General features: G+C 40.9%; 1 protein-coding gene across 16 annotated transcripts in view; it reads left to right on the top strand.

Moving 5' to 3' along the window:
- ARPP21 (cAMP regulated phosphoprotein 21) overlaps positions 1–26515 on the top strand; it is a 163063-nt gene that overhangs the window by 76806 nt on the left and 59742 nt on the right. For 10 of the 16 annotated variants that reach the window (XM_052638304.1, XM_052638298.1, XM_052638299.1 and 7 more), the window contains 4 exons: positions 3419–3456; positions 5293–5352; positions 9380–9612; positions 18056–18289. In XM_052638304.1, coding sequence (XP_052494264.1) covers positions 3419–3456; positions 5293–5352; positions 9380–9612; positions 18056–18289 — 565 coding nt within the window. The remainder of the gene's footprint in view (positions 1–3418; positions 3457–5292; positions 5353–9379; positions 9613–18055; positions 18290–26515) is intronic. The other 6 variants (XM_052638312.1, XM_052638307.1, XM_052638308.1 and 3 more) reach the window with 3 other exon arrangements.

Below are 26515 nucleotides of genomic sequence, written 5' to 3'. Positions count from 1 at the left end.
TCCACTCCAAGAACCACGCACATCTCGCCAGCCCTCAGTTCTCTGCTGGCTGTAAGCTAGAGATCTCAGTTCTCAGATAGTGATGTGGAGCTCTCTGTACGCTGCCGGGTGTCTTCAAACATGGCAACTAGCTTTCCCTGGAGCAAGTGATCTATCTGAGCGGAAAAGAAAAAGGGTCCCAAATGGAAGCCATGGTACTATAAGCTGATCTTGGAAGTGACATATATTCCCTTCTGCTGTATTCTTTTAGACACACAGACCAGCTCTGCTGTACATGGGTGGTACCACACAAGGCAAGGGTTCCTGGGGGCCACCCTGATTTAACAGGATATTACCATATTCTCTGTTAAACACAAACTCAAGGGCATAACAGCAATATAAACTTTCTCAAATACATATGGTAACATAAAGACAAGACCCACTAGGGAGCCTTTATCTGTATAAATTCCAGATTCCCAAAGGATCATAACTACCCAATTATTAAGGTACACAAGATAGTAAGTATATTAACTCATTTATAAAACAAATGCAAGGAATCCAGCATAAGGAAATTAAGTTATAGACATAATTTTTTTAAGCTGGTCTTTAATTTAACATCCTCATAACTTAAAAACAGAGGTAATAAAACCAGCTTCCTTTGCCAGTTATTAGGTCATAGAGTAGTTCAAACAGGTCCAAATGTCAATATACTTAAGTAGGATTATTTTTTCTACTTGAAGTTACAATAGGCATTTATAGAAAAATACTTCCTGATGTTTATACTTTAGCAAAATCCAAATTTCTTTTAAAATTAGAAGTGTTCTTGAATATTTTACAAATATATCTTGATGGCTAAAGTATGCATGTATGCGTGTGCGTGTGTGCTTGTGTACATAGGTACACAATCAAAATATGCAGATTTATTTGGGGATTTTCTAGAAAAAGCTTTTCAAATATAGTTTGAGAATTTGGGTATCTTGAAATAAGACCAGTTCATCTGTTATTTGAGAACTGAAATGTTTAATTCAGAGCACACAACAATTTAGTTCTCAAATAATAAATAAGTGTACCTACCTTTGAAGTCAGAAATATTTGAAATATAACTTCTTTCCTTTTGGCAAGCATGTCAACTTATTTAATGATTAATCCTATGCAACGTTGCTTCCTTTAGGAAGGTTAAGTAGATAAAGCAATATATTTGAGAAGGACCTGTTTTGCCCAGGGGGTAATTTCTGAAGGATATTTATATGTAAATAGGGATTCGAAGAAGATTTCATCTTTGGTTTTCTTCACGGGGAGCTGATGACGAGCGTGTGAGGTACCACCTGGCTTGGGGGTAGCATGTGGAAGAGAACTCTATAACCCATTAGGCAAAAACATTTTTCTCCTTTTAAACAAAGCCCTTTATGTATATATCTGAGAATGCATATACCTCACAGCTCTGAATGCTGGGCTTAATTACTGTGATAATTTTATCTTTCTCTATTAAAATTTGTAAGTTATTAATGCTTCTTTTAATACACACACACGTGTGCATGCATGCACATACATTTTCATCAGTTACTGAATCATAACCCATAATTGTCTTTGTCTTTATGAAAAGTGTGGTAGATGGATGATGAGATGATTTTTTTTAGGACCTTTCCACAAAAATCAGGAAGATGCTCTGGAGATGGGTTTTTAGAGAGCATCGTCTTTAATTTGCACGTACCTTAATTTTTAGTTTGAAGAGTTTGGGCTGCTTCCCTTACCAAATGCTATTAGATGAACAAGTCCGAGGAGGTCAGCATGTCTTTGATAACTCCTTCAAAGATGTAGTCAAGTCTCAGTTATTCAGAATCAGCCAGAACATCCTAAATGTAATTGACCTCTTTCCGATCTCAAGAGCTGAAACATAGCAAAGTATTAAATTCGTCATAGATATCTGGCATAGTATCACTTTGTTCATATACCAAGACTTGGCTTAGACTTGACTCTAACTGGTTGGGAAACCCAACTGAAGGAAGTACAAACAATGGGATATTTAGCTGTCTTTAACGAGATCCTCCTAGGAATAATGTCAGGGCACATCATCTGTATTTGTTTTCCTTTATAAAATTAAATATCAAATTACTTTAAAAAGTATTTTTCTGAAAAGCCTATTGCTTAATTGGCTATGGTTGCCTTTTATTAAATAAACTTTTTGCACACTTCATCTTCAGAATGCCTGTTAAATGCATAGGGGTTAAAACAGAAGTGATTCTAGAGCTGCCCTCATTAAAATGCTCAGACCACTGAGAAAAGAACATTATGCCCAAATCTAGCCCTTCAGCTTATGGAAGGAAATGATCTCTCTGGTAAAATGTAGCAAGAAACCAACATCCTGCCAGCCTCTGTGAGAGGTGGCTACATTAATAGCATTTTTAACTCAAAAATTCTACATTGAAAGGTCATTATTATTTCTTTATTTTTATGTTATTTTCTCTTAAAAATGAGCATGTTCAATCTCTATGATCCCTTTAGGAGGGGAACTTACTCATCATTTAGAAAATCCACGCATATGTTATCTGTGTTTGTGGTTAAAATCTTAGTGCTTTGAAAACGGCTTTATGTTAATTCCTAAGCACAGTTGTATTTTACGACTGTTGTACCATATTTTGTTAAGACTTCTCTTTTTGCTTGTTAAACTTTAATTTGATCCGCCTTTCCCCAGCACCTAATGGTAACGGAATTTTATCTTCCTTACCCTGTGTATTAAACTCAGGATAGCAGAGACATGAATACTAGAGAACGGAAGCTAAAAGGAAAGTGACTGGGTTTTTTTGTGTGAAAAACTAAGATGTATTAGATGGTTTGATATTCTTTCCCGATTAGCTTCGTTTTGTTCTCACCCCTCCCTCCCTCCCTCCTCTGCTAACTCCCCGCTGGCATTGGTTGAGGACATCTCTTCAGTTTTGAGAGTCTCGCAGGTCAGGTGTTTATGTTGTGAGAGTTCCTGGAGCCAGGTCCTGGCTGCAGGACTGTGGTTTCCCAGCGCTCCCAGGCAGATCGTGCCACGCCTGCGCGCTCTGCCTTCCTCCACACGCGGCCTCTGGTCCAAGGTGGCGGCTGGATCTCGGCCGCCCCGGAGGAACCCACTAGCTCAGGGCCCTGTAGCTCACAGGTGTCTGCTGCAGTTTCATTCACAACACCCCTCTTCTCCTTCCGACCTTGATGTTGACTGGGCTAAATCTCTCTGAAACCTGGAGACACCATAATGGCAAAGTTGACACTTCTAACTCTAACCTTTTTGTTTTTCTTCTTCTTCTTTTTTTTTTTTTCCTTCTAAAAATGCTGCACAGTTTTCATAATGTTTTTCCTCTTGGAAAAAAAAAGTAGTTTGAAAATCAGGCCAGGATTTGGGCTCCCTCAGCGTATCCTGAACATCTGATCCAATGCCTTTTTTTTGTTTGTTTTCCAGTCAGTTTGCTCCCAGGAAAACCTCTTTGTGGAAAACAGGTAACATGAAATTTGCTTTTTCATCTCTTTAAAGGAACAGAGTCTGTCATCTGTGTCTTGTTTATTCATATATATATGCCATATATAAGTGTGTGCTTGAATATATGTATAAATAAATACATATATCTATGCGTGCACACATATATATGCTCACATATATGTTATTTAGCATATCCAGAAGCTATTTAATTTGGGACAAAAGTTCTCTCGGTTATTTCCAAACATAACTTTCAACAGTTTCCTTATTTAAAGTCTCAACTTCTGGTCCTAACAAAGATTTAATTCTGTTACCTTCCCCAGGTGTTAAAAAGTATAAATGTTGAGGCAGGAACTTGCAGTTTCATTGGCTTGTTGAATAGGCTGCTAAAATCACTTGTGTATATGGTATTATCGGCCACTTTGTGTGCCCCGTCATTGTATGTAGCTACACAGATAATAATTTGAATAATATTGTTTTATGTTTCTCATTCTAAGTAATCTACTGGTTTTCATAAAAGGCCTAACTTGGAAAACTTATCTAAACCAATCTAGTTTGTAGAGTATACCTGGCTGGGTGTTAGTAGGGGAAGGGATGGTTATGACATGAATGAGTTAAAACATTTATACAAAGTCTTGTGTATACGAGCAGAGGTTTTCAAATTTAGCATGTACCTTTTAAAAATAGTTCTAAACTGATATAGATATTAAAATGCTCCATTGATTTAATTGCATATTTTCAAGGGGAATTAAGGAATTCCACATTAGCTGTGCTGATCACATTAAAATACATCACAATGGGCTATTTGGATTGGAAATATGGTTTCCATTTAAAAAGAGGTAGTTAATTTCATTTCAGGTGTTGGCTTAATAGGCACCCCTATAAAATTGATTAAAATGGAGGCTATTCGATTAAATTCCTGTACTTAGAAAACTTGAACATTAGAGAGGATTGGTTTAAAAAATGCCATCATTCATATTAGCAGTTAGAAATCTTCAAGTAACTACCCTCAATTGAACAACCTCTTGTAGAAAAAGGGATGAGAGTAGTGAGCAAGTCTTTACAAGACACCTAAAAACATCCTCAAAAATCCATACAGATTTCAACAAATATTCTGTATTTACAGTAAATTAAGAACCCCTGAGTTTTAACATCTTAGGTATGATTCTGAGGCCAAAATTCTCTGTCCTTACCAGAAGATGAAATTAGCATTTAGAATTCCATTTAATAGGACGCTCGTTCCCTAGTCTTCTGGCCAGTCATTTTCCCTGCTTACTCCCCAATCTTAGTCATTTATTTGTGTTTTGTATAAAAAGACTGCTAGTGCACTTGTGTCCCTAATATTCCAATTGGAGTATATTCATATAATTGGTCACAAATACTCATTGCATATGTTAAGAAGTCTTGACAGTCCCCAGAAGCAAAAATCTGAGTAGATTCTCTACAAAAATAAATATATTTCTTGGGTACCTGCCTTTGAAAGGTCATATTTCACTATGCCCCAAAAATACAGAATAATTTTAATATTATCCAGAGAAAAATCACAACTGATAAATTCAGTTACTTAAATATCTCTCATATCTGTGTCCGTTTCTTTGATTCTCCTCTCCTCTCCCATTCCCTCTGTCTTTTCTCCCCTTCTTTCCCCCTTTTCTAGTATCAGTGCCTTAATCCTAGAGTACAGACAAATCAGGATGCCATTCATTTACGAGGGCAAAGTTCAACATCAGGCAAATAAACCGTAGCATATGGGGTAGATCTGCAAGACAGGTGTGCTGTAGTGGGTTCACATCCCTTTGACCTAGGGCATTTAGTACCCTTAGATTTCATATCATAAAAATCATGTTTTTCATTTCCAGTAGGCTCTTGGAAGACAGTAACATATGCAGTGAGACCTATAAGAAAAGACAGCTCTTTCGGTTGGTATGGTTTCCTTTTTTAAAACTGTGTTTTCAGATTATGTGCCAGAATCTATGTTAACTATAAGTGTATTAGTGTAAACTATCTCTGTTCATGAAAGAAAATATGTTTGGCTATTTCTTTGTAAAGCTTGTTACCGAGCTAGCATTGAAGCTTTATTAGGGCCTATACAACACAGGACTGGCAAACCACGGTTTGGTCTACAGTCTTTTAGGGTTCTTCCTCTGATTCTCTGGGTTTTTCTCCAGGGCTGACTTTGGGAATACGCCAACTTCACATTCCCAAATCAACTTTGCTAAATTACACTGAATTAATATTTCTCTGGCAGATTGCAATTGTGTATATGTTCCCAATACTGGAATACAAATCCATGATAACTCTATTTGAGTAGTTGATTTTTAGCCACTACTATCCATCATAATATTTCAAACAACATTTTTTCAAGCACAGATTTTATTTCTAAAGAAAGATATGGGATTGTCTCCAATTATAATGAATTACATAAAATCTAGATCTGTGTGGGGTAAGGGAAATGTGTGTATTTATAATAAATACACATATATATAGTTTCATTTATAATATACATATAATTATATAAACATATATATATATAAAGTTTTATACGAGGCTAGAGAGTGCCAGAGAACTAAAGGATCTATAGCCATTCTCTCATCACTTTAGTAAATGTATCTCTAGCATCCATTGTAGGGCAGTGGATATACTGTGTTATATGTGTGTGTGTATATTGAATACCTCGCACATATATTTAATATGCTAGTGTTTTCATGGCTATTAGGATTCATCTCTATTGTAGGAAAGGCAAAACAAACCAAACAATAAAAGTTATTGACCACTTAGAAGGAAGAAAATACCAAAAAAAGAAAAAAAGTAAATGGATTCTGGGCTTTGAACATATCTTTTTTCTATAAATCTGAGCTTATGGCCCCAACATCAAAAAATTTCAGTTCTTCTCTTTACACTCTGGCAGAAACAAAAAACAAGATCTATTTTTTTTTAAGCTTTTACTTTTCTAGGTTGAACCACATTTCTAACACCTTCCTCTTGTATCATTAGACAGTTTATTTTCATACTTGAAGATTAAGAAAATAGCCTTGAATTTTTTTCCCTTGAAAGCCCAGGAAAACACTATGATTTACCAGTGCTCATGCAGTCACACACCATGGCTTGGTTTGTTGAGACCAGTAGAGATAAAATTCTTGACCCCTAGAGGCATTTAGTTTTGGGGCTTCCCTTGCGGTTCAGCTGGTAAAGAATCTGCCTGCAATGCGGGAGACCTGGGTTCGATCCCTGGGTTGGGAAGATCCCCTGGAGAAGGGAAAGGCTACCTACTCCAGCATTCTGGCCTGGAGAATTTGCAAAGATAGCCCCAAATCCGGGTCCCTAGCCAGAACTACCTTCTACTAAGGTCAACCATCACAAACATAGATGCTGTAACCCACCAAAATTACCAAGTACAGACTCAGGAATGTGACTTGGTGCAAAGCAATCCACATGCTGATAAAAGTAATTCAAAGTCTACATCATACCTAACTTTGTTAAAAAAAAAAAAAAGCCATGTTCAGACATGAAGGAAAATAAAAATAATCAGTTACATTGCTCAGCACAGAAGCAGAACTGAGAGTACCTGCTCTTTGACTACTCTGGAGTCAAATTCTATACAGTTACATACAAGAGGGCCAGTGCCTCTTGATGACCAGATAACACATTATCATCATCTTCCTGACTCCCAGTTAGAAGGGAATCAGGACTGGGCTTAGGAGTGATGGGAAGGCATTTTTGGATGTAGTCCCTATGATCCCACACCCAAGTAGATAGGCAGTTCAGCTCTGGACCTTACGCTGCCAGTATTAAAGTGAGTGATGGATAGAGCAGTAAAACAGATAATTTCTGGGTATCAGTATCTAGAGATCATAAATTAAATGCATCATTTTAAATCTCATTAATGCTAACTCTCCAAAGCAAAACCTTAAATTCTGTTTTTAAAATGAATGTACAGATCTTGACTTGGGTTGTGGATCTGAGCCAGTTGGAGTGAAGGTAGAAGTTAAGGAAATCTTAGGTTGCCTTATTGGCCAGGGGATGAAATGAGTCTTAGAAGAGCTACCCAGTGTTTTCAAAACATGCCAAAATGCTCTGAGGAATGGTGGCCGACACCTCCTTTGCAGAGAAAGGCTCAGCCACACTGACATTTAGAGGAAGTCTGAATTCCTCCGCTGGAGGTGAAGAGTTGATGTGGAGAGGATTGAAGCAGAATTAGTGATGAACACCCCTGTATGGAGAGTTGCCTTCTGACACATCCTGTATGCTAAGGACCACCCCAAATCTCTTCCTATAATAAATATTCCATATTAGCAACAAGTGAGGTTATTGTCACATCCCTGGTACATTCGCTGTTGCTAAATAATACTTGAGTTGGGCTTTGTCAAGGGTGGGTCAAATTAATCAGAATTATATGACCAAAGATTGAAGCTGAATTTAGAGATGGAAAGGGAAATAATCAGATTTTCTCTACTCAGGCTCCTCTGGGCTGCTTGAATTTGATAGGTGTTTAGGAGGTACTGAACACAGAGAGGATGTTTGCAAGAAAACATTGGAGAAGAGAGCAGGGCACTGAGTGCTTTTTGTTTTGTGAGTTTTCTGTTGCATTTCCTCCCTTCACTGTGCAAAATCTAATGACAAACTAGCTGTTTCATTTTTATTATCTCTTGGATTCATTGACCTTCTCAAGTTTTCACGAAATGAAAGAAAAAGTTAAGGCAAAATCTGAAATTTTCTGTATGCCTTCTGTGCAATGTGGCGGGTGAGAGTTTCAGTCAAATCTGTGTACTTTTAGCATCTCAACAGTCTATGATTGTCTTTAGAAGAATATTAATAAAGCTACTGTTCACATCTTAGAGGTCTGGATGAAGATTTACGTCACATCACACAGTGATATGAAATTAGTGGTTATATGTATTGCCCATGGTTTTTGTCCTCTTTACTTATTTATAGTCCATGAGACTCTTAGAATATTTTGATGATCCATAATTTCCAACTGCAGAAAAGGCTTTGAAAACAGTAACCAAGTTATTCTTTAAGCAATTGGAAACCAATGAAAATGCAAATTTCATCAACTTCCTCTGTAAATACATGCAGTTTTTGCACACTGCTTAGAAAGGCTCTCAAGTCTTCAAAATTGACTTCTGGCTATTGGATCTCTTCCAGTAAATTCAGTCTTTTCTATTTGAATTTTGAACAAATGTGTCATTCACCTACGGAGCGATTTTTGTTATTTCCATTGCTCTCTTTGGAAAGTCTCATGTCAGTGTAGTGTTGGCACTGTTGTTGTTATTATCACAAGTGTTTCTACGTGAAAGGGATAAAGGGCTCTTTCCTCTGCCCATGAAGGCTACACTCACCGGGCAGAATTCTCGCCATAGGGTAACAGAGGAATTCCTGTGATTTCTGTGCCATCTGCCAAAGCCTTAATACATTCAGATCTGTATCTCTCATGAAGTTTGAGATTAAATTAGTAAATGGCTTCTTTGGAACTGTGTGGTCCATTTTCCTATGGTCCAATTACTTAATGCTGAAAAGAAAGACAGAACTCTTTTTCAGTGGGAGTTGCTTTTAGGCTCATTCAACATCATAATTGCTCTCAAACATCGATTCACTATTGATCTGGGTCCAGAGAATGTCCCCCCCCCGCCCCCCCCCCCCCCCCCCCCCCCCCGCATGGGAGAAGTTACCAATTATATTTTGTACCCTATTGTTCTCATTGTTCCTTCACTGGCAGAGGGATTTTGTGACATTTCTCAGTTTGGCTTTTCTGTGTGTAACATGAGCATTCTGTGTGTACATCCGTGAGGTGTCCGTGGTGTCCCTTGTGAGGCAGCCGGTGCCCTGGGAAGGGTTGACAGAAGGGTCTTGCCTAGATGATTCTTACAAGGAAGGCCCGGCTCGGTATCCATTCTGCTCATGGAATCTAACGTTGTCCCATGCATCTTTCTGGTGGCCATGCTCCAGGGGCAACCGAGATGGCTCAGGGAGAACTTCGGGAAGCAGGCAGAGCAGCTCCGAGAATGAACTCAAGTGGTCTGACCACCAGCGGGCCTGGAGCAGCACAGACTCCGACAGCTCCAACCGCAATCTCAAGCCGGCCATGACCAAGACGGCGAGTTTCGGGGGCATCACGGTGCTGAGCAGGGCTGACAGCATGTCCAGTAGCAGAAGTACCGGGAAGCTGTCCAAAGCAGGTAGTTAGTACTGAATGGGTTTATGTGCCGCGATAGTTTCCGGCTTCCATCCCAGCTGTGTGGTCAGCACACTCTCTGAGTTCCCTAAACTAAAGATGATGTGCTGGGCTGTGCTTAGTCGCTCAGTTGTGTCCGACTCTTTGTGATCCCATGGGCTGCAGCCCTCCAGGCTCCTCTGTCCATGGGGATTTTCCAGGCAAGAATACTGGAGTGGGTTACCATGCCCTCCTCCAGGGGATCGTCCCAACCCAGGGATCGAACCCAGGTCTCCCACATTGCAGGTGGATTCTTTACCGTCTGAGCCAGAGGAGCCTATGATGATGAAGTGAATGTTGTTATTAATCACTGGGATAACCAAAAAGTCAGGAATTGCCACTGAAATAACCATACTGTTCCCACGAGTCGTGTGCCTGGGTTCATGATTGAACCCAGTTCTTATCTTCAGTCTCCTTATCTATAAAGTGTAAGTGATAATAGAATGTTATTCTCACTCCCTTGGTGAACTATTGTAATTTTAAATTTGATCATTTATATAAATCAGTTACTGAGGCAACTGCGCAAGCCAAGTAGTTAACCAAGGTTAGCTATTTTTTTACATTTAATATTGTGATTTATTCTTTAAAACTACATTGTCAGATAATTATAATATTAATTGTTTCAGTTCTTGCTCTGGTAAACTCTTAGTATGTGGTTCAGGCAGTAAAGAATCTGTCCCAAATTTCATTCTTGGGTTGGAAAGATCCCCTGGAGGAGGAAATGGCAACCCACTCCAGGATTCTTGCATGGGAAATCCCATGGACAGACAGCCTGGTGGGCTACAGTCCATGGGGCTGCAAAGAGTCAAACATGACTGAGCAACTAACACTTCACACTTTGCATAGTATGATTCGGGGTAAGTTACTGAACTTATTTGTTTCCTCATTTGAGAAATAGGTCTAATCATAGTACCTAATTGCAGGTTATTGCAAAGACTAAGAATTAATATACACAAAGAAATTCCAATCATGCTAGCAAGTTATAAGCCTTCAATAAACACTAATTCTTGCCTATTTTTATTATTTCTTTTTAATGTTTTGCAGTTAAGGAAAAAGAGCCTCAGAAAGTTTTCATTTCCAAGTAGCTAGGTACATGTATCTCTTAACCTTTTCCTTTTTTTTTTCTTACAAGTGAACAGTGATCTTCTGACATAGTTGGTTCAGGTTTGCATGAACAGTCTTTGAGACATGCAAAATGATGAAAAATCTAGGAGAACCATTAACCTGAAACAACTTAACACTGATGGCTGCATTACACCATGGGATTCATAGCAGCCTACGAAATATCCCTCATGGTCTGCCCTTTCTAGGCTCTTCTGTCTCACAAGTATCCCTCACCATCATTTTCAAATTATTTTCAAATGGCCACAATCAAAATCTTGAAAAAAATCCCCAGAAGCTGACTGAGTGACCGTTCAGTAGCCCTCCATGAACTTGAAGTTTGTGATGTTAGCATGGAATTGTTTTCCTTTGGTTTTGATTTTGCCTTGGAAGTTTGGAGGCCCTGACTCCCAGCTAGGGTTGAGAGTTGTGGTCCAGTGATACGTCTGGAGGTCAGGGTACATGGCTCCCGGATTCCTAGCCTGGGTGTGGAGAGTGGAAGGCCAGGACCCCAGAGGAATGGTGAATGGGCAACACCAACCAGAGGTTAAAAAACATGCTATTCTCTGCTGTGAATACAGTCCCAACCAAGCTTCTCACAACTGCTCAGAGACTCTTTGTGAAATCTCGGCTCATTATGCTAATGGATTAACATAATTATGTTGTTGACAAGTGCTTCTAAGAAATTATCTTGTGTTTTCCTATATAGGCAGAAAATTAATAGCATTTAGTCTCAGCCACTACTTTATACACACACACACACATACACACACATCCTGCTTCTTGGAAAGAGTCAGGTGGGCCTGCACTGCTTTTTGGCATTTTTATTCACCATTTGGTGAATTCTTGGTTTCTTCCTGTAATTAATTGCTCTTATACCCCACTACTGCAGCAACTGGAGTCAAGAAAATCCACCGTGGTGCACTTGCGCTCTTGTAAACTAAGAAAGGTTAAATAGTTTTAAATCTCCTTCAAACGCAGAAACCAAGTACCTTAAATGGTGCACTTAAAAATTCCAGCACACCCAAAGAGCACTTAAGATTTTCAAATTAATCGTTCTTCTCCACACACCAACCACCAGTCATCTCCAAAGCAGAGCTCTTTGGAAACATTTAAAGCACTTCAAGAATGCTAAAATGCCATGTTCTTTGAAGAATGATTAGAAGCTATAAGTGCTTCAGACATTTTTTTTTTTCTTTTCATCTAAGCATCTCCATTTGAAAGCCTGTCAAGGTATAGGAGTGGCAAGAAAAAAAAAATTACAGGAGATCAAGATAGGATGTCAAAACAAACTTACAGTCTCCCAAGATGGTTTTATGAAGCAAAGCTGTCAATTTTGCTGTCATGGAGCTTCAGAATCGTACCAGGTTTCTAGTTTTGTTTTTGTGTTGTTTTTTTTTTTACTTCATTGTTCACAGTGGAATGGCAAGCTCTTTTGACCTTTTTGAAACTCAGTCTGGAGACATTTAAGTTCTCCTTCTCTTTCTCTAATTACATAGGTTCTAGCTTCAAATAGGTGATAATGAGATGCTTTCCAGATGGGAAACACATTTTCCTACATTTTGGGAAAAGCATGTTACTGAAGTCAAAACATGCAAGCACATCCTCTTGAGATCTTGGCTGCATTTCCCCTCTTGTACCCTCTGCCCTGCGCATGGCCACGGTCAGTTACCAGGGGCCCAGCTATGGTCTATGGAGACAGCCGATTCCAGCACATCCTCACAGGGAAGAGGACTTGAATGTCTGCAGCCCCATTCTTCCTTGGTAGTGGCAACGGGGTGCAGAATTAAGAATACCATGTCATCTGTCTCTTTCCACGCTGGCCACACCATGTTGTGTGTTTTTATTTTTTGGTTGGTTGTTTGGGGGGATTTTTATTTTATATTGGGGTATAGTTTACTTAAAATGTTATGTTAGTTTCAGGTGTTTAATTAAAGTGGTTTAATTATACATACACACATATCCTTTCTTTTTCAGACTCTTTTCCCACATAGATTATTACAGAGTGTTGAGTAGAATTCACTGTGCTGTACAGTAGGTCTTCGTCAGGCATCTATTTTTACATAGTAGTGTGCATCTGTTAATCCCAGCCTCCTCATTTATCACCATCCCCTTTTCCCCCTTTGGGGGCCGTAAGTTTGTTTTCAAAGCCTGTAAGTCTGTTTCTGTTCTATAAATAAGTTCATCTGTATCATTGTTTAAGAGTCCACGTATAAGTGATATCTTAGGATACTTGCCTTTCTGGCTTATTTCACTACGTCCATCCATGTCGTTGCAAAATGACTTTATTTCCTTCTCTTTTGTAGCTGAGTAATATTCCATTGTAAATGAACCACATCTTCTTTACCCATTCATCCACTGATGGACATTTAGGCTGCATCCATGTCTTGGCTACTGCAGATAGTGCTGCTGTGGACATGGGGTTGAGACATAAGTGGGTAACCTCTGTTTCTCTCTACACTGGCCACACCATGTTGTTTGACTACCATCCGTCCCTCTTGATGTCAGAGCAGGGCTTCTCGACTTTAGCTGCATCAAGGTCACAGGAGAACTTTGTTCAAGCACAGACGGCTTGTCTACAAACCAAGCTTGAGAAAGAGTTGCTCTGGAAAAGTAAGACTGCCTTCTGCTTGGTTTTCACAAAATCGACATGACCTGGCATCTTGTTTTCTGGTTGCAAGGGTATCCTTGTTGTTGTCATCTTGCTGGTCTGTGCCCCGGGATATCTCTGGAGCCAATGCAAGACATGTCATCTTTCCATCACTTCCTTTTCTTTGTGTTAATGTTCATCACTCTGCTAATGCATCCTGGATATTCTTTCCCTTGTTATTTCAGAAGTTTTAGTTCAGAGTTCCACTGAACTCTGATCCCTGGTTCTGGAGACATTTTCCTGGATTCAGGAGGAAAAAAATTCTTTTTGCTGTTCAGGGTCCCTGTAAAAGAAAAATGGTCCCTGATGAGTTAAACAGGCAAGAAAGACTTTACCCATAACTAATCCAGTGAAGTCAAGACTCTTGGAGTAGGAGAGAGAAACTAAACTCAGCCCTGCAGAAACAAAGACAGGAGAGTCTGTAAGTGCGCTAGAGAAAGATGCTAGAGGAGCTTACATAAGTGATGGGTCAATTTAATTAGACCCCTTGTGTTTACTGATTGGTGCAGAGACTAGCAGAGAAAGGCGCCATTTTTTCTTGAGGATTATACTTCAAAGGCATGGCTCCCACATCCTTAAGAAAGACCTTTCCTGATTGAAAACCTGGTAAGAGGCTGGGAGAAGATTTGCATCTTAAAGGAACAGAGATGCTCTATGGAAAGGGAGGAAGGAGGCCTACAATTAGGAAGAAATCTGTCTAAAGGGTGTTAAACTGAGGGGAACTTCAAGGGCATCATCCTCGTCTCTACTCGTCCTTTAGTCTGGTGACTTGTATTTTACAAAAGAAGACATTGAGATATAAACAAAAGAAGTCACTTCCAGAGGAAAATACAAGGAATTCTGGAAGAGCCAGAGCTAAAACTCCCTCCCTGGGGAATGAATGGCGCACTCCCTTCTCCAAGGGCGTCTGCCCCAACCCTTCCCTTTCTGCCCCAGCCCTCCCCTGGATTTCCTTTAGTCTGCCTTGTTATCTCTTCCCCAGTCTCTTTCCATCTTTCCGTTTTCGTGTCTCCCTCTTGAATGTTCACCTACGACTGTCACCCTGGTATCTTCTCTCCTCACCTCCCACCAGCTGCCCCTTCGGGTCCAACTTCCGACTTCAGAGCAACCCATTATGAGTAGTGTTGAATTTCTGGGCAGTATCTCCTAGAACTTGACTCAAGCCTGGTGAGGGCCCTGGTCCCACCGGTTCTTGCTGGAATGACCCTAGTGTAAACACGTGACCTGTAGGCTTCAAGTGTGGTCCCTGGAATTGTGTTGCCTCTATTTGAACTCAGACTTCTCCACTGCACTTGGGAAATTTACCTAGCATCTCTAAGGATCAGCTCTTCAAAGCAACGTTGCTGTGCAAAGTAGATGAGATAATTCATGTGGTACTTGGCCACACTGACATGCTGCTTAAATATTTGCTGTTGCTATCACTAAGTCCCTGAAAAAAGAAAACACAAACCCCTCTCAGTGCCCAAAGTAGTAAAGTTCTCAAATATTAATTTTTTATAAAACTGTGATCACTTCTACTCCTGTGCCTTTTATCACTATTGGTAGCATCCATTTTTAATCAAGAATTGCCATTAATTCTGGCTATATGTAGAATATTGCTTCACCTGATTCTAGATGACTGATGTTCAGAAACTGTTCAAAGCTGGTTAGACACCAGCCAGGCTGCACGATCATGGCTGAGCCATCCCTTCAAAGAATCTCGCCGGTTCCATCTTTGCAAGTGTTGAGAGTTTAAGCTGAATTTACTTTTCCTTCTCTTTCTTTTAACCTGTGGGCCCTATATTTACCTTGTCTCCTCATTGTTCCTCTTGAAGCTGCTGCTTTTTCTCAGCCAGTAGAAGGAAATGATATTGCCAATCAATGATCAATGGCCATCTTCCAAAAGCCAAGGTGAAATCATCTTTTGGATTTTATAGAGGCACATCCGTTTATGTGTCTCTAGCACCAACACAGCCCAGGCTGGCCCTAGATTCTTTCTTGGGCCCCAGTTTTTCTCACTGTCTAACCCATCAGCCCAGACGCAGGCTGAATCAATTGTGTGTGACCTTCAACGCCTGGAGGCGGAAAGTGTTGCTGTGTTATTACTGTTGTTGTTGACCCTTAAGCGTCAGACTTGGACTGTAGCCTCACATCGTAGACATAAGTCCAAACACACACACACTACAGCTTGCAGTGAGCAGTGACTTCCGGATCAGGCATGTTAGCCATGTGTTCCCACAGCTAGTCTTACCATTCCCACGTTTCCCTTTAGATCCTTTATTTCTCTGCCCATATGTTTTTTAAACTGACTTTTATTGGAGTATATTACTTTACCATGTGTTCATTTCTACTGTACAGAAAAGAGAATATATCCCCTCTCTTTTGGATTTCCTTCCCATGTAGATCACTGAAGAGCATTGATTAGAGTTCCTTGTAGATTCTTAACTAGTTATCTGTTTCATACATAGTATCAATAGTGCACTTATGTCTGTCTGAGTCTTCCAATTCATCCCTCCCACTTTGTACCCATATATTATTCAGAACCATATCACCATTAGTTAGATGGACCATCTTGAATTCACCTGAAACTTGATCATTCTGAATAATCAAAAAAGCATGGAAGATCCCCACCGAGAACCCTGGTGTCGATCAGTACTGGGTCATGGTCAAATCCAGATCAGTCTGCCCAGATCACACCCCAGCTCTGTCATTATCTGGCTGTGTGAGTTGGCTTGAGTTAGCTGCCTTCTCTGTGCTTCCATTTCCTTCCCTGTGTGTGCAGTCATAGTCCTTCAAATTACAGGTTTTACTAAGATATCCACTTATACTACATACCCAGTAAATATCACTATCCTTCTAATTCAGGATAACTTGACTTTTATTTTTGTATACTTTTAGGTGTCCCTTAAAAGAGTCAATGAGAAAATAATTTAATTACACTCCAACATTGATAATACTCTACTTTGAGGGACAAGAAATGGTCTCTCTGAGAAGCAATGCGGCAACATAGTCATGACTATTTTTGCCCAATTCTGAATGTGTTCAATTCAGATAACTTAAGTTTAAGATTTTAAGCCACTCTACCATGTTTGATTCGAATTTGAAAATAAATTCACACCTTGTGTTCAAAAATAAAAACAAAAATATCACCACACTCTCTAGTGGTCCCTTTTCTCTGCAATCACATTATATTCCTCTCACTTATTTTAAAAGTTCTCCAGTTTAAGGGCACATTTTAGAATCTTCAAAAAAATCTTAAATATTCTTTATGTATGTATTAACCTTTAGTGACACAGAACAATGAATATTTAATAATATAAATCAATAGTGTAGGCTAATAGTTTTTAAAGTTTCTTATACTCTATTCTTACAAGCTGTGCTGTCACTCAACCCATTAGTTTGAATCCACAGATGTAGAAATTTGGCTTGGTGCAGTTTCTCTCTGAGGCTCTGATTTAATATTCAGGGCCCCAAAACAATCATGGTCAAGGGCGCTGGAGCTGCCTGGCTCTGGTTGCTGGTGTCTCATGGACTTGGAATGTAGCTTTTCTTGTCCACACTGGAGGGAAAGGGAGATGATTAGCATTGAATTCCATCTCGGTGCCTTCTGCACACTGACCCAGTTACCTGCGTATTTGAAACATCGTCAGTCCACAAATCCCCACCATGCTTCTGCTCTTGTGTCACCTGAAGAATGATTAGTCATTATCATGATGGCCAAGACCTCTTTGATTTACCTCTTGATCATGTTAATAATGTGAATATGCAAGATCTGGTGCAGATCTTAAGCACTTCCTGGATCTTAATTAAAAGGAATGAGCCAGTTCTACTCACATTTGAAGGGAAAGATCACTTCTGACTACGACCTTTTCAAAATTCAGCTTTATGGATGTTGAAGAACCAGTACTTTAGAACCATCTACATGACCATAGATTCCTCCTTAAACTGCAGTCATTTTAACTTTTATGTATTTATTTATTTGGCTTCAGTGGCCAGGAATTTGAGCAAAGTCTGGGAGACAGTGGAGGACAGAGGAGCCTGGCATGCGGTAGTCCATGGGGTTACAAAGAGTCAGACACCAGACAGGACTTAGTGACTGAATAACAACATTCATTTGGCTTCATCAGATCTTAGTTAACAGCATGTGGGATCTTCTTTGAGTCAGGAGAGATCTTTCACTGCAGTGTGTGGGCTCTCTTGTAGTGGTATGTGAGCTGATTTGCTGCGCATCATGTGAGATCTCCATTCCCCCAACAGGGATGGAACCCATGTCCCCTGCATTGCAAGGTGGATTCTTAAACCCTGGACGAGGGAAGTCCCCAGTCATTTTAGTGTCGTAACTCACGCTCAGGGAGACCTTTCCACATCATTCTCTTCTCAAGGAGACAGGAATTTTCGGGCACTGAGTTCCGCGCTTTATGGTACCGTTTACCAGCTCATCACCCTAGTGGTGTGTGAGGTGCCAGGAACTGAGAGCTCATTCTTCATCTCTCTTTTCCTGGGAGTCTGATACATCTGGAAAACATGTGACAAATATTTCAACAAAATGCGGGAGAGGCACTAGTTGGTCTCATCCTGCAGCAGCCACCTGATTCTTTAGTGATGGACTGTTTCCAGTAAGCAGTGGTTTCTCTCCCCTTCTCCGTGTGGGATGACTCATTGATCTGTGTCTCTCTGGTAGGTTCCGAGTCCTCCAGCAGTGCAGGCTCCTCAGGATCGCTGTCACGCACGTATCCGCCTCTCCAGAGCACTCCGCTGGTGTCGGGTGTGGCAGCCACTTCTCCTGGCTGTGTGAGCTACCCAGAGAATGGGATGGGGGGCCAGGTCGCTCCCAGCAGCACCAGCTACATCCTCCTTCCACTCGAAGCTGCCACAGGCATCCCGCCCGGAAGCATCCTGCTTAATCCACACACAGGTTGGTTCATCACCTCTCTTTGACTGAGACACAAGATCAAAGGTCTGTTGTCTGAGCTTTTGAATTTGCTAGCCAGTGGTCTGAAAATTCCTGGGGCCTAAATGGTGGTGGAGGGGCTTGTTTTAGGAAGAGCAGATCTATAGAAAGCTGGAATCTGTATCTTGGTACCGATATCAATATTGATGTGGAAATCAAAATACAGATGCTAGAAATATACTTTTCTCTCTGGCCTCTCTTCCCTGGGCGTGGTCTCCCTCATGTATTCCTGGGAGCTAAGACCAGAAACTGTTGAGTGATAAACTGTGAGGTAGTCATTGAAAATGGATATTTCTCAGGCTAAATCCATGGTTAGCTTGTTGTCGTTCAAAGTGTTTTCACATCCAAGACAATTTCAGGAGCTTGAGATCTCAGCTGGACACACAGCAGATTCTTCACTACATAAACTGTCTTCTCATCTTACAACCCCACACAGATCCCACTGGGAAATAAGGAACAGCAGTGGCGAGAGAATACAGAGGACAGGATCTTATGTATTTCAGGAATTTTAGGGTTAGGCTGGTTTTGGTGGGATTTGGAAAATTACTCATTTCATGACCACTGTTTCTTTCATGATGAATGGGCATTGTTGTTGGCTTTTGTTGGGTTTTGTTTTTTATTTATTTAAAATTGAAGTATAGTTCTATAGCATTATGTAAGTTACAGGTGCAAAATACAGTGCTTTACAAGGTCTAAAGTTTATACTCCATTTATAGTTATTGTAAAACACTGGCTATATTCCCCATGTTGTGCAGTGTATCCTTGTGTTTTGTTTTATACCTAATAGTTTGTAGATCTTAAATTGCTTTGTACTTATTTAATTTCTCTAGTGGTCAGTTAACTTGCACAATAACTTCAGAGGACCCAGAGCCCTGGGCAGATAGACTAATGAACGCCTGCTCTGTGAGGGATACTTCTCAACCTGAGGCAATTTTCCCATGCATCCAAGGCCATTTGGCAATATCTGCAGATATTTTGATTACCATGACCTGGAGAGGAGGGGCTCCTACTGGCATCTAAGGAGAGAGACCAGAGATGCTACTGCTGCTGCTGCTAAGCCGCTTCAGTCGTGTCCAACTCTGTGTGACCCCATAGACGGCAGCCCACCAAGCTCCCCCATCCCTGGGATTCTCCAGGCGAGAGCACTGGAGTGGGTTGCCATTTCCTTCTCCAATAGATGAAAGTGAAAAGTGAAAGGGAAGTCACTCAGTGGTGTTCAACTCTTAGCAACCCCATGTACTGTAGCCCACCAGGCTCCTCCATCCATGGGATTTTCCAGGCAAGAGTACTGGAGAGGGGTGCCATTGCCTTCTCCCAGAGATGCTACTGCACATCTCAAAATGCACAGGACAGCCCCTGACACCAGAAGATTATCCAGCCCCAAGATGTCAGTAGTGCCAGGGCTGGGAAACCCTTGGTTGGAAGGCTTGACATCAATAAGTCATTTCTCTAGAAACCTTTGAAAGAGATGGAAAAATCTTTTGAATTTTCTCAATATATATCTGTGGTTTGGTTTAGATTATTCCAGAGTATTTCTTTGATGAACTAAAATTTTAAATGCAGTGCTGGTTAAGAGTCTCATAAAAGTGCTGTGACTCCATGTTTCCACATGTCTAGTAATTAGGAAATTCAAAGATGCGTGAGCATGATAGTAAAATACTTACTTGAATAATTGCGACATTTTCATGAAAGCATATGGCACATTCTCAAGGCACGGTGTGTGACTGAGACATTTTGAAAATGCCATAAGCTTGAGGGGAAAGAAGGCGTAATCATTTTATTGAAAACCATTTGAAAGCTTTCAGATTAGATACTTGTAAGGAGGACATTAGATTGCTTTTATTTTATCTGGATCATTGTAAGCACTATAAAGGAAATGAAAAGAAAACCAAGATCATATCCATTACTCTGGGCACAGATCAAAGTGTGATCCGACGCTGTCAGCTTAAATTCTTTCACTTTTAATTGAGATAGGGAGGGTTTGTAGACAAGGGTATCCACTAAGCGTAGTTGTGAGTGGTATGTTTTAACCAGAATTGCAGAGTGTTTCCAAAAAGCTCAACAGAGTATTTTTTTAGGGGACAATGATCTGTAATGATAGAATGGATGTGCGCGTGTATGTGTATATTATCATCCGTAATCTTGTTTATAGAAAAGGGAAGAAAGTGCTTCCTGGTGCCAAGTCCCAATTTTTATACATTGGCATGAGTAATTTAGAGCTGTTATTGAATATCTCCTTTGCACATGAGTCCTAACTAAAGAAAAGGGTCTAATAACTCTGTTGAGCAGAGTCTCCATTCACGACACTCTCCCTAGACCAGGAGGAAAATAGTACTAAATTATTCTTGCCATGATGAGTGGTGAGATGTAAGGTAAGTTGTGACGTTTCTTTTTTGCCAGAATGTGTTTATATTTATCCATTAAAAATATGCACAAAATCCCCTCCTGGTCTAGTGGTTGAGATTTGGTGCTTTCACTGCCACGGCCCCACATTGCATACCTGGCCAGGAAACTAAGATCCTGCAAGCTATGTAATACAGCCAAAAAAAGGGGGGGGGGGGAAATGTGTACATATATAGATATATATGTGTCATATATCATATTTATGTGTGTATATGTGTATTTCTGGTATGTTGTGTGTGAGTCTGTCTCAGGCTATTAATCTCTCCTTTTTTAATATTTTTTTTTGATACAGATCACTTTTAAAGTCTTTATTGAACGTTACAATATTGTTTCTGTGAGGCATGTGGGATCTGAGCTCCCCAATCAGGGACTGAACCCACAATCCCTGCATTGGAAGGTGACATCTTAATCACTGGACTGTCAGGGAAGTCCCTATCTAATCTCTTACATGATGCTACTATTAAAACTGGAAAGTTGCCTCCTTTCGGCTGAAATTCATCTTTCTCTGGCATTGCTGCCCCCTCTTAGAATCCACACCTCTTACCCTTTGTTAACCCTTTCCTAACTACCTATCTGCTAATACGTGATAGGAACGCTTTGGTATTAGCAACCCAGAGCCTGTGACTCCTTCGCTTCTTGTGTGAATTGCTTCAGGGTCCATTTCTCAGTTACCAGCACATTCCTGAGCTTGTGGGGAGGAGCCACACTTGGTTATATTTTTTGCTTCCCTGGAGTGGATGATGAAGTAGCCTGAGGCACTGTGCTCAGACATAGGTCCTCAACAATTACATATTTTTGAAACAGTGTCTACTATTCATCATCCATGCTGATGTGGAGAGTAGAACAGTTTTTCATCCAGTGTCATATATCTGAAAATGTGCCTCATGTGTAAAATGATGATGGATAAAATATCTGTCTTAAGCAGGAAGAAGACAAGCAATGATTTGAAATTCTAAGATGCCTGTCCATCATTTGTCTGCTAACTGAAACAAAAATGAGACTTCCTTTGTCGGCACAAGGGACCGGGCTTTTACTTGACACTCAGTATTTGGCAACTGAAACCAACCCATCCATATACATTCTTGCAGTTCCCCAGATACAACCAGGATTTTTTTTACTTTGTCTGGCTTTAGACTCAGCTCCCACTTGGTCCATTTCTAACTCTGGACCTGCGTTGACTGTTGTTTCTTTGCTTTGTGGGCATCTGGATGAAGGAATCAGAGGCTCTTTGCTCAAGAGTTATCTCTGGACCATGCCTTCATCCTTGCCAGGCAAGCCTGGGTTTGACTCTTGAGATGCACCTTCCTCCAGCTGTCTTAGACTCAGCGTCCTTTGGGAAATTTCTAGCCAAAGGCTCATCTTTGGTAGTTTTCTGTCAACGTGGTGCTATTCAGAGATGTCAACAGGCACTGGCATCCCTCACGCCCTTGTTAGTGTCTGTGTGTGCTGTTGCCATTTTGCTCTGCTTTTGTCTGGCTAAAGTTCAGGAGCATGAGACGCAAGAATACACCATCTGCAAGGACTTTGACTTTGAGCTGCCTTTGAGGGCTGGTTTGTTCCGAATGCTCCTCGTGGGCTTCCATAATGCTCTGCTTTTTGTTTTTCACAGGACGTCTAGAACCAATTTGTCTGAACTGCTCCTGCCTTGTGCTTGAATGCGCCATGAATATTTTGTGTGCTGTCTAAAAGCATGTCTTTGCAAGACCTGAAGTAATCTTTGCTTATCCATAACCATCAGCTTCTTCATCGTTTGACGGCTCACTTTTTAAGAACTAGGGAGGAAAATATTTTTCCCATCATACCCTCTGTGTCTTTTTAAATAAATACCCTTCTGCCAGGTACATAGTAGCCATGCTTTAGTATGGGAATCCAAGAGCATGTAATTACTTTCTTTTTAGTGTGAACTGCCCCTGGATTCATTTCCTTGTTACCAGCCCATTTGTAAGCCTTTCTGAGGAGAGGTCCTACTGAGTTTTTCGTTTTTGTTTTGCATCCCTGGATAACAGAGCCTCAGTCCCATGCAGGGGCTCAGTCATTATCTATTAGTAACATAATGTCGGCTGCACATTACACACATTGATGTGAAGAGCGGAGTCTTTTTTCACCTCGAGTCATGTATTTGAGAGCGGTGGATGCTCTGCAATCAAACCTTCTCTCTGCCCTGGCTCAGCTCACAGCCCAGGCTTACTGCTGTCACTACGCCCTCTTTCCCTGCCAACACCCGTGCCAGGCCTGCTGGGCACGCTTCTGCAATCCTGACATGAAAATCTCTGCTAAGTGGAATAGTCCTCAAGCTCGTGAGCCTTTCTCCTCTGGTTTTCAGCTGCTGTCATTCAAAGGAGTTGTCTGTACTTAGTCGTAATTACATCTGGATTGGTGAATAGATAGAGAACAGGGAGGCCGTCAGAGCCTGACTTGAAAACCAAGAGTCACCTCCTGGCCCTCATAGGAAATTGTTTTTGGTCTCTTCCCTGGCATCTGTCTTGACTCTTTTCATTTTCCTCGGTTCTCTCCATTGTTCCTTGGTGAGCATAAAAACCAACCTTTTATACTATGTTCTCTTTCCAGAAGAGCCTGCCCCTCTGTCTACCCAAGTGAATTCTTAGTACTTCCCACGGACTGTAGCACGCCAGGCTTCTCTGTCTATGGGATTCTCTAGGTACGAATCCTGGGGTGGGTTGCCATTCCCTTCTCCAAGGGACTGTCCCGACCCAGGAATTACCTGGTGTCCTGCATTGCAGGTAGATTCTTTACCATCCCAGCCACCAGGGAAGCCCTAGAAATTTTCACATGTCGTTGTTTAGAGATACTTCTTTCTTCTGGTCCCCAGCACAATGACATTATACTTTACAGTTATATTACACCCTGCTGCTGCTGCTAATCCACGTCAGTCGTGTCCGACTCTGTGCGACCCCATAGACGCCAGCCCACCAGGCTCCGCCATCCCTGGGATTCTCCAGGCAAGAACACTGGAGTGGGTTGCCATTTCCTTCTCCCTAAGTATGGTCAATTTTTCACACTTCTTTGTTCTCACTGGGGTAAATCAAAAGTCTCAGAAATAGTGGCACTTCTCTGGCCCAATAATTAAGACTCTACGTTTCCAATGAAGGGGGCATGGGTTCGATCCCTGGTCAGGAAACTAACATCCCACATGCCACGTGGTGTGACCAAAAATCCACAACTAGCAGTTTTTTTAAAAAAAAATCCAATTTAAGAAAAAGGCATAGAAATAGTAAAGATCATTTTCTTTTTGTTTTCCATCTTTGCATGTTTGTGTTTATGTGTGTGTGTGAGCATAGAGTAAGGCTGACTTGAAAATGATTTCATATGTAGTTGCAATTTTATTTTAATGTTAAGAACCTAAAATTTTCCTCTTACCTATTAAGATACAAAATAGGAGGAGAGAACAAAGGATTAGAACCCCAAATGGGCCAGTAGATTTTTGTAAATTGAGCTGTTTTGAATTCTTTCTTGAATTGTTGGGTTTTGCAGGAAAAAATGGGTTGCAGATTTTTTTTTTAATTTAAATTCAAAAGAGTTATTTTGGAAAAAAGAACAATAAGACAATAAAACATAGCTAAAATTAAATAACAATGATAGAGAAACAAGTGCTTATGGAGAACATTTTTTAAAAACCCTCTAAATTTAGTCATTGTTCTGTGACTAAAATTCTAGCACATTTGCTTTTCTATCACAGCATGTTGCGATTGGTTATGAAACTGTTGTTAGAACTTCTGTGATTCTGGCAGGTATGTTCATAAATATGCAGCATATAAAGTTACTTGTTGGACACACACACACACACACACACACACACACACACGTTGGGGGGAGTGCTGAAAATTTGGGAAATGGTAAAGCTTTTGTGTCAGTTCCTAATTTTCTTTTTAAAGGAAGGTGTTTTTTTTTCCAGAGCCATCTGTGTTTATTTGTTCACTTTTTAAAGTTTATTTTTAATTGGAGGATCGTTGCTTTACAACGTTGTGCAGGTTTCTGCCGTATAACAACGTGAATCAGCCATAAATATACATATACTTCCCTCTTTGTTCAGCCTCCCTCCCACCACCCCCACGCTGCGCTCTAGGTCATCACAGAGCACGGGCTTGAGCTCCGTGTCATACGGCAGCTTCCCACTAGCCATCTGTTCTACACATGGTAGCGCACGTGTTTCAGTGGTCCTCTGTCAGTTCATCCCACCCTGTCCTTTCCCTGCTGTGTCCGTACGTCTGCTCTCTACATCTGCATCTCTGTTCCCGGCCCTGCAAGTAGGTTCATCAGTATTTAAAGGAAGGTGGTTTTTTTGGCTACATCATGCGGCATTTGGAATCTTAGTTGCCCGACCTGGGGTCAAACCTGAACCTGTGTGCTCTGCAGTGGAAGCACGGAGTCCTAACCATTGGGCGGCCAGGGAAGTCCCATGTCAGTTCCTAAATGAGTTGAAATTAAGTCCGTTGCTCTTTACCTGTAGGCACTTTGCCCATCTGTTCACCCATATTCTGGGTCTTCTTTATCTACCAATTCTGAGGGTGATTCCACCTTGGAACATGACCCATACCTCTCCTAACTTCTCATGTGTTAATGAACAGTTTTCAGTTATGGTTGGATTTATTTTTTCATGGAACCTCGTTCATTTTCCCATGTATTCATCGTGCAAACTTGGGTAATTCACCAAAGTTGTTTGGTGTGATGGGAGGTGAATGGCCCATAATCATTTCCTAAGTGTCTCACTTACTACTTCATTTATTTCTGAACAAGTTGCTTGGGCCCTCCCAACCCTGATTATCTTGTCTCTGAAAGTGCAATGAGGGACTTCGCTGGGGGTTAAGTTGTTAGAACTCCACACGCCCGCTGCAGGGGCACAGGTTCAATCCCTGGTCAGGGAACTAAGATCCCACAAGCCACGTGGCACAGCCAAATGAATAAAAAATAATAAAGTGGAATGAGATTGCACATCTGTGGGGTTCCTGGAAGAGAAGACCCTAGGTGTAAGGTGCTTGTTGCTGCACCTGTCATATTGGAAACCCATTTCTTCTCTCTCTTACCTCCCTTTCCCTCTTATCCCCTCTCTTTCATTTGCTTCTCCTTACCCTTCTCTTTTCAGCCCCTTATTCCTGTAACCTTCGTATCTTTTCTCTTCAGAAACAAAACACAATGACTCCTTTCTTCTTTGGAGGGCCAATGAGGTCCCAGTGATACTATTTTGTAAACTATAAAATACTCTTCAAATGGCAGGAACAATAATAGTGAACCACACCAGTATTTCACAGGACAAGACAATGTGTATTTGCTTCCCCGTGATCAGATGGTTCTGTGCTGAGTTTATTATGCACCACCTTCAAAATCTCAGTCCCCTCCTCAGCTGCTGTCTACTTAGAGAAGTGAATGAATGCATGCGGTATATTCCAGTTGTACATATATTTGTGTAACAGATAATGATTCTGAGTTGGTGACCAGCCCAGTGGAAGCAAAGCAAACGTACTGGTAAATAATGAGTCACTGAATACCGCAGAGCTGTCAGTGCAAAACAACCCTTATCTCAGTGTAAGTTATCTGGCTGGTGGCTGCGAGGTACAAGACCTCCTTCTCCGGGTGCCACTACGCACAGGTATTTTTAGCTTTGGCGAATCGCCCTGAAGGCGGTGGCTTTATTTGCAGTATCTCAAATTGCTCTGGGCTTATTATACTGTTATTTTGCTCAACCAGATGAGTCTTAAACAGTCAAGTCTTTGCCCTGGTGAAGGTTCTGGTGTCCCAGGGTTCCACTGGCCCTTGTCTTCAGGTTCCATT

This window comes from Budorcas taxicolor, chromosome 1, assembly GCF_023091745.1.
Source record: "Budorcas taxicolor isolate Tak-1 chromosome 1, Takin1.1, whole genome shotgun sequence".
NCBI classification, from domain to species: domain Eukaryota; kingdom Metazoa; phylum Chordata; class Mammalia; order Artiodactyla; family Bovidae; genus Budorcas; species Budorcas taxicolor.
This window is presented reverse-complemented; position numbering and strand designations above follow the sequence as displayed.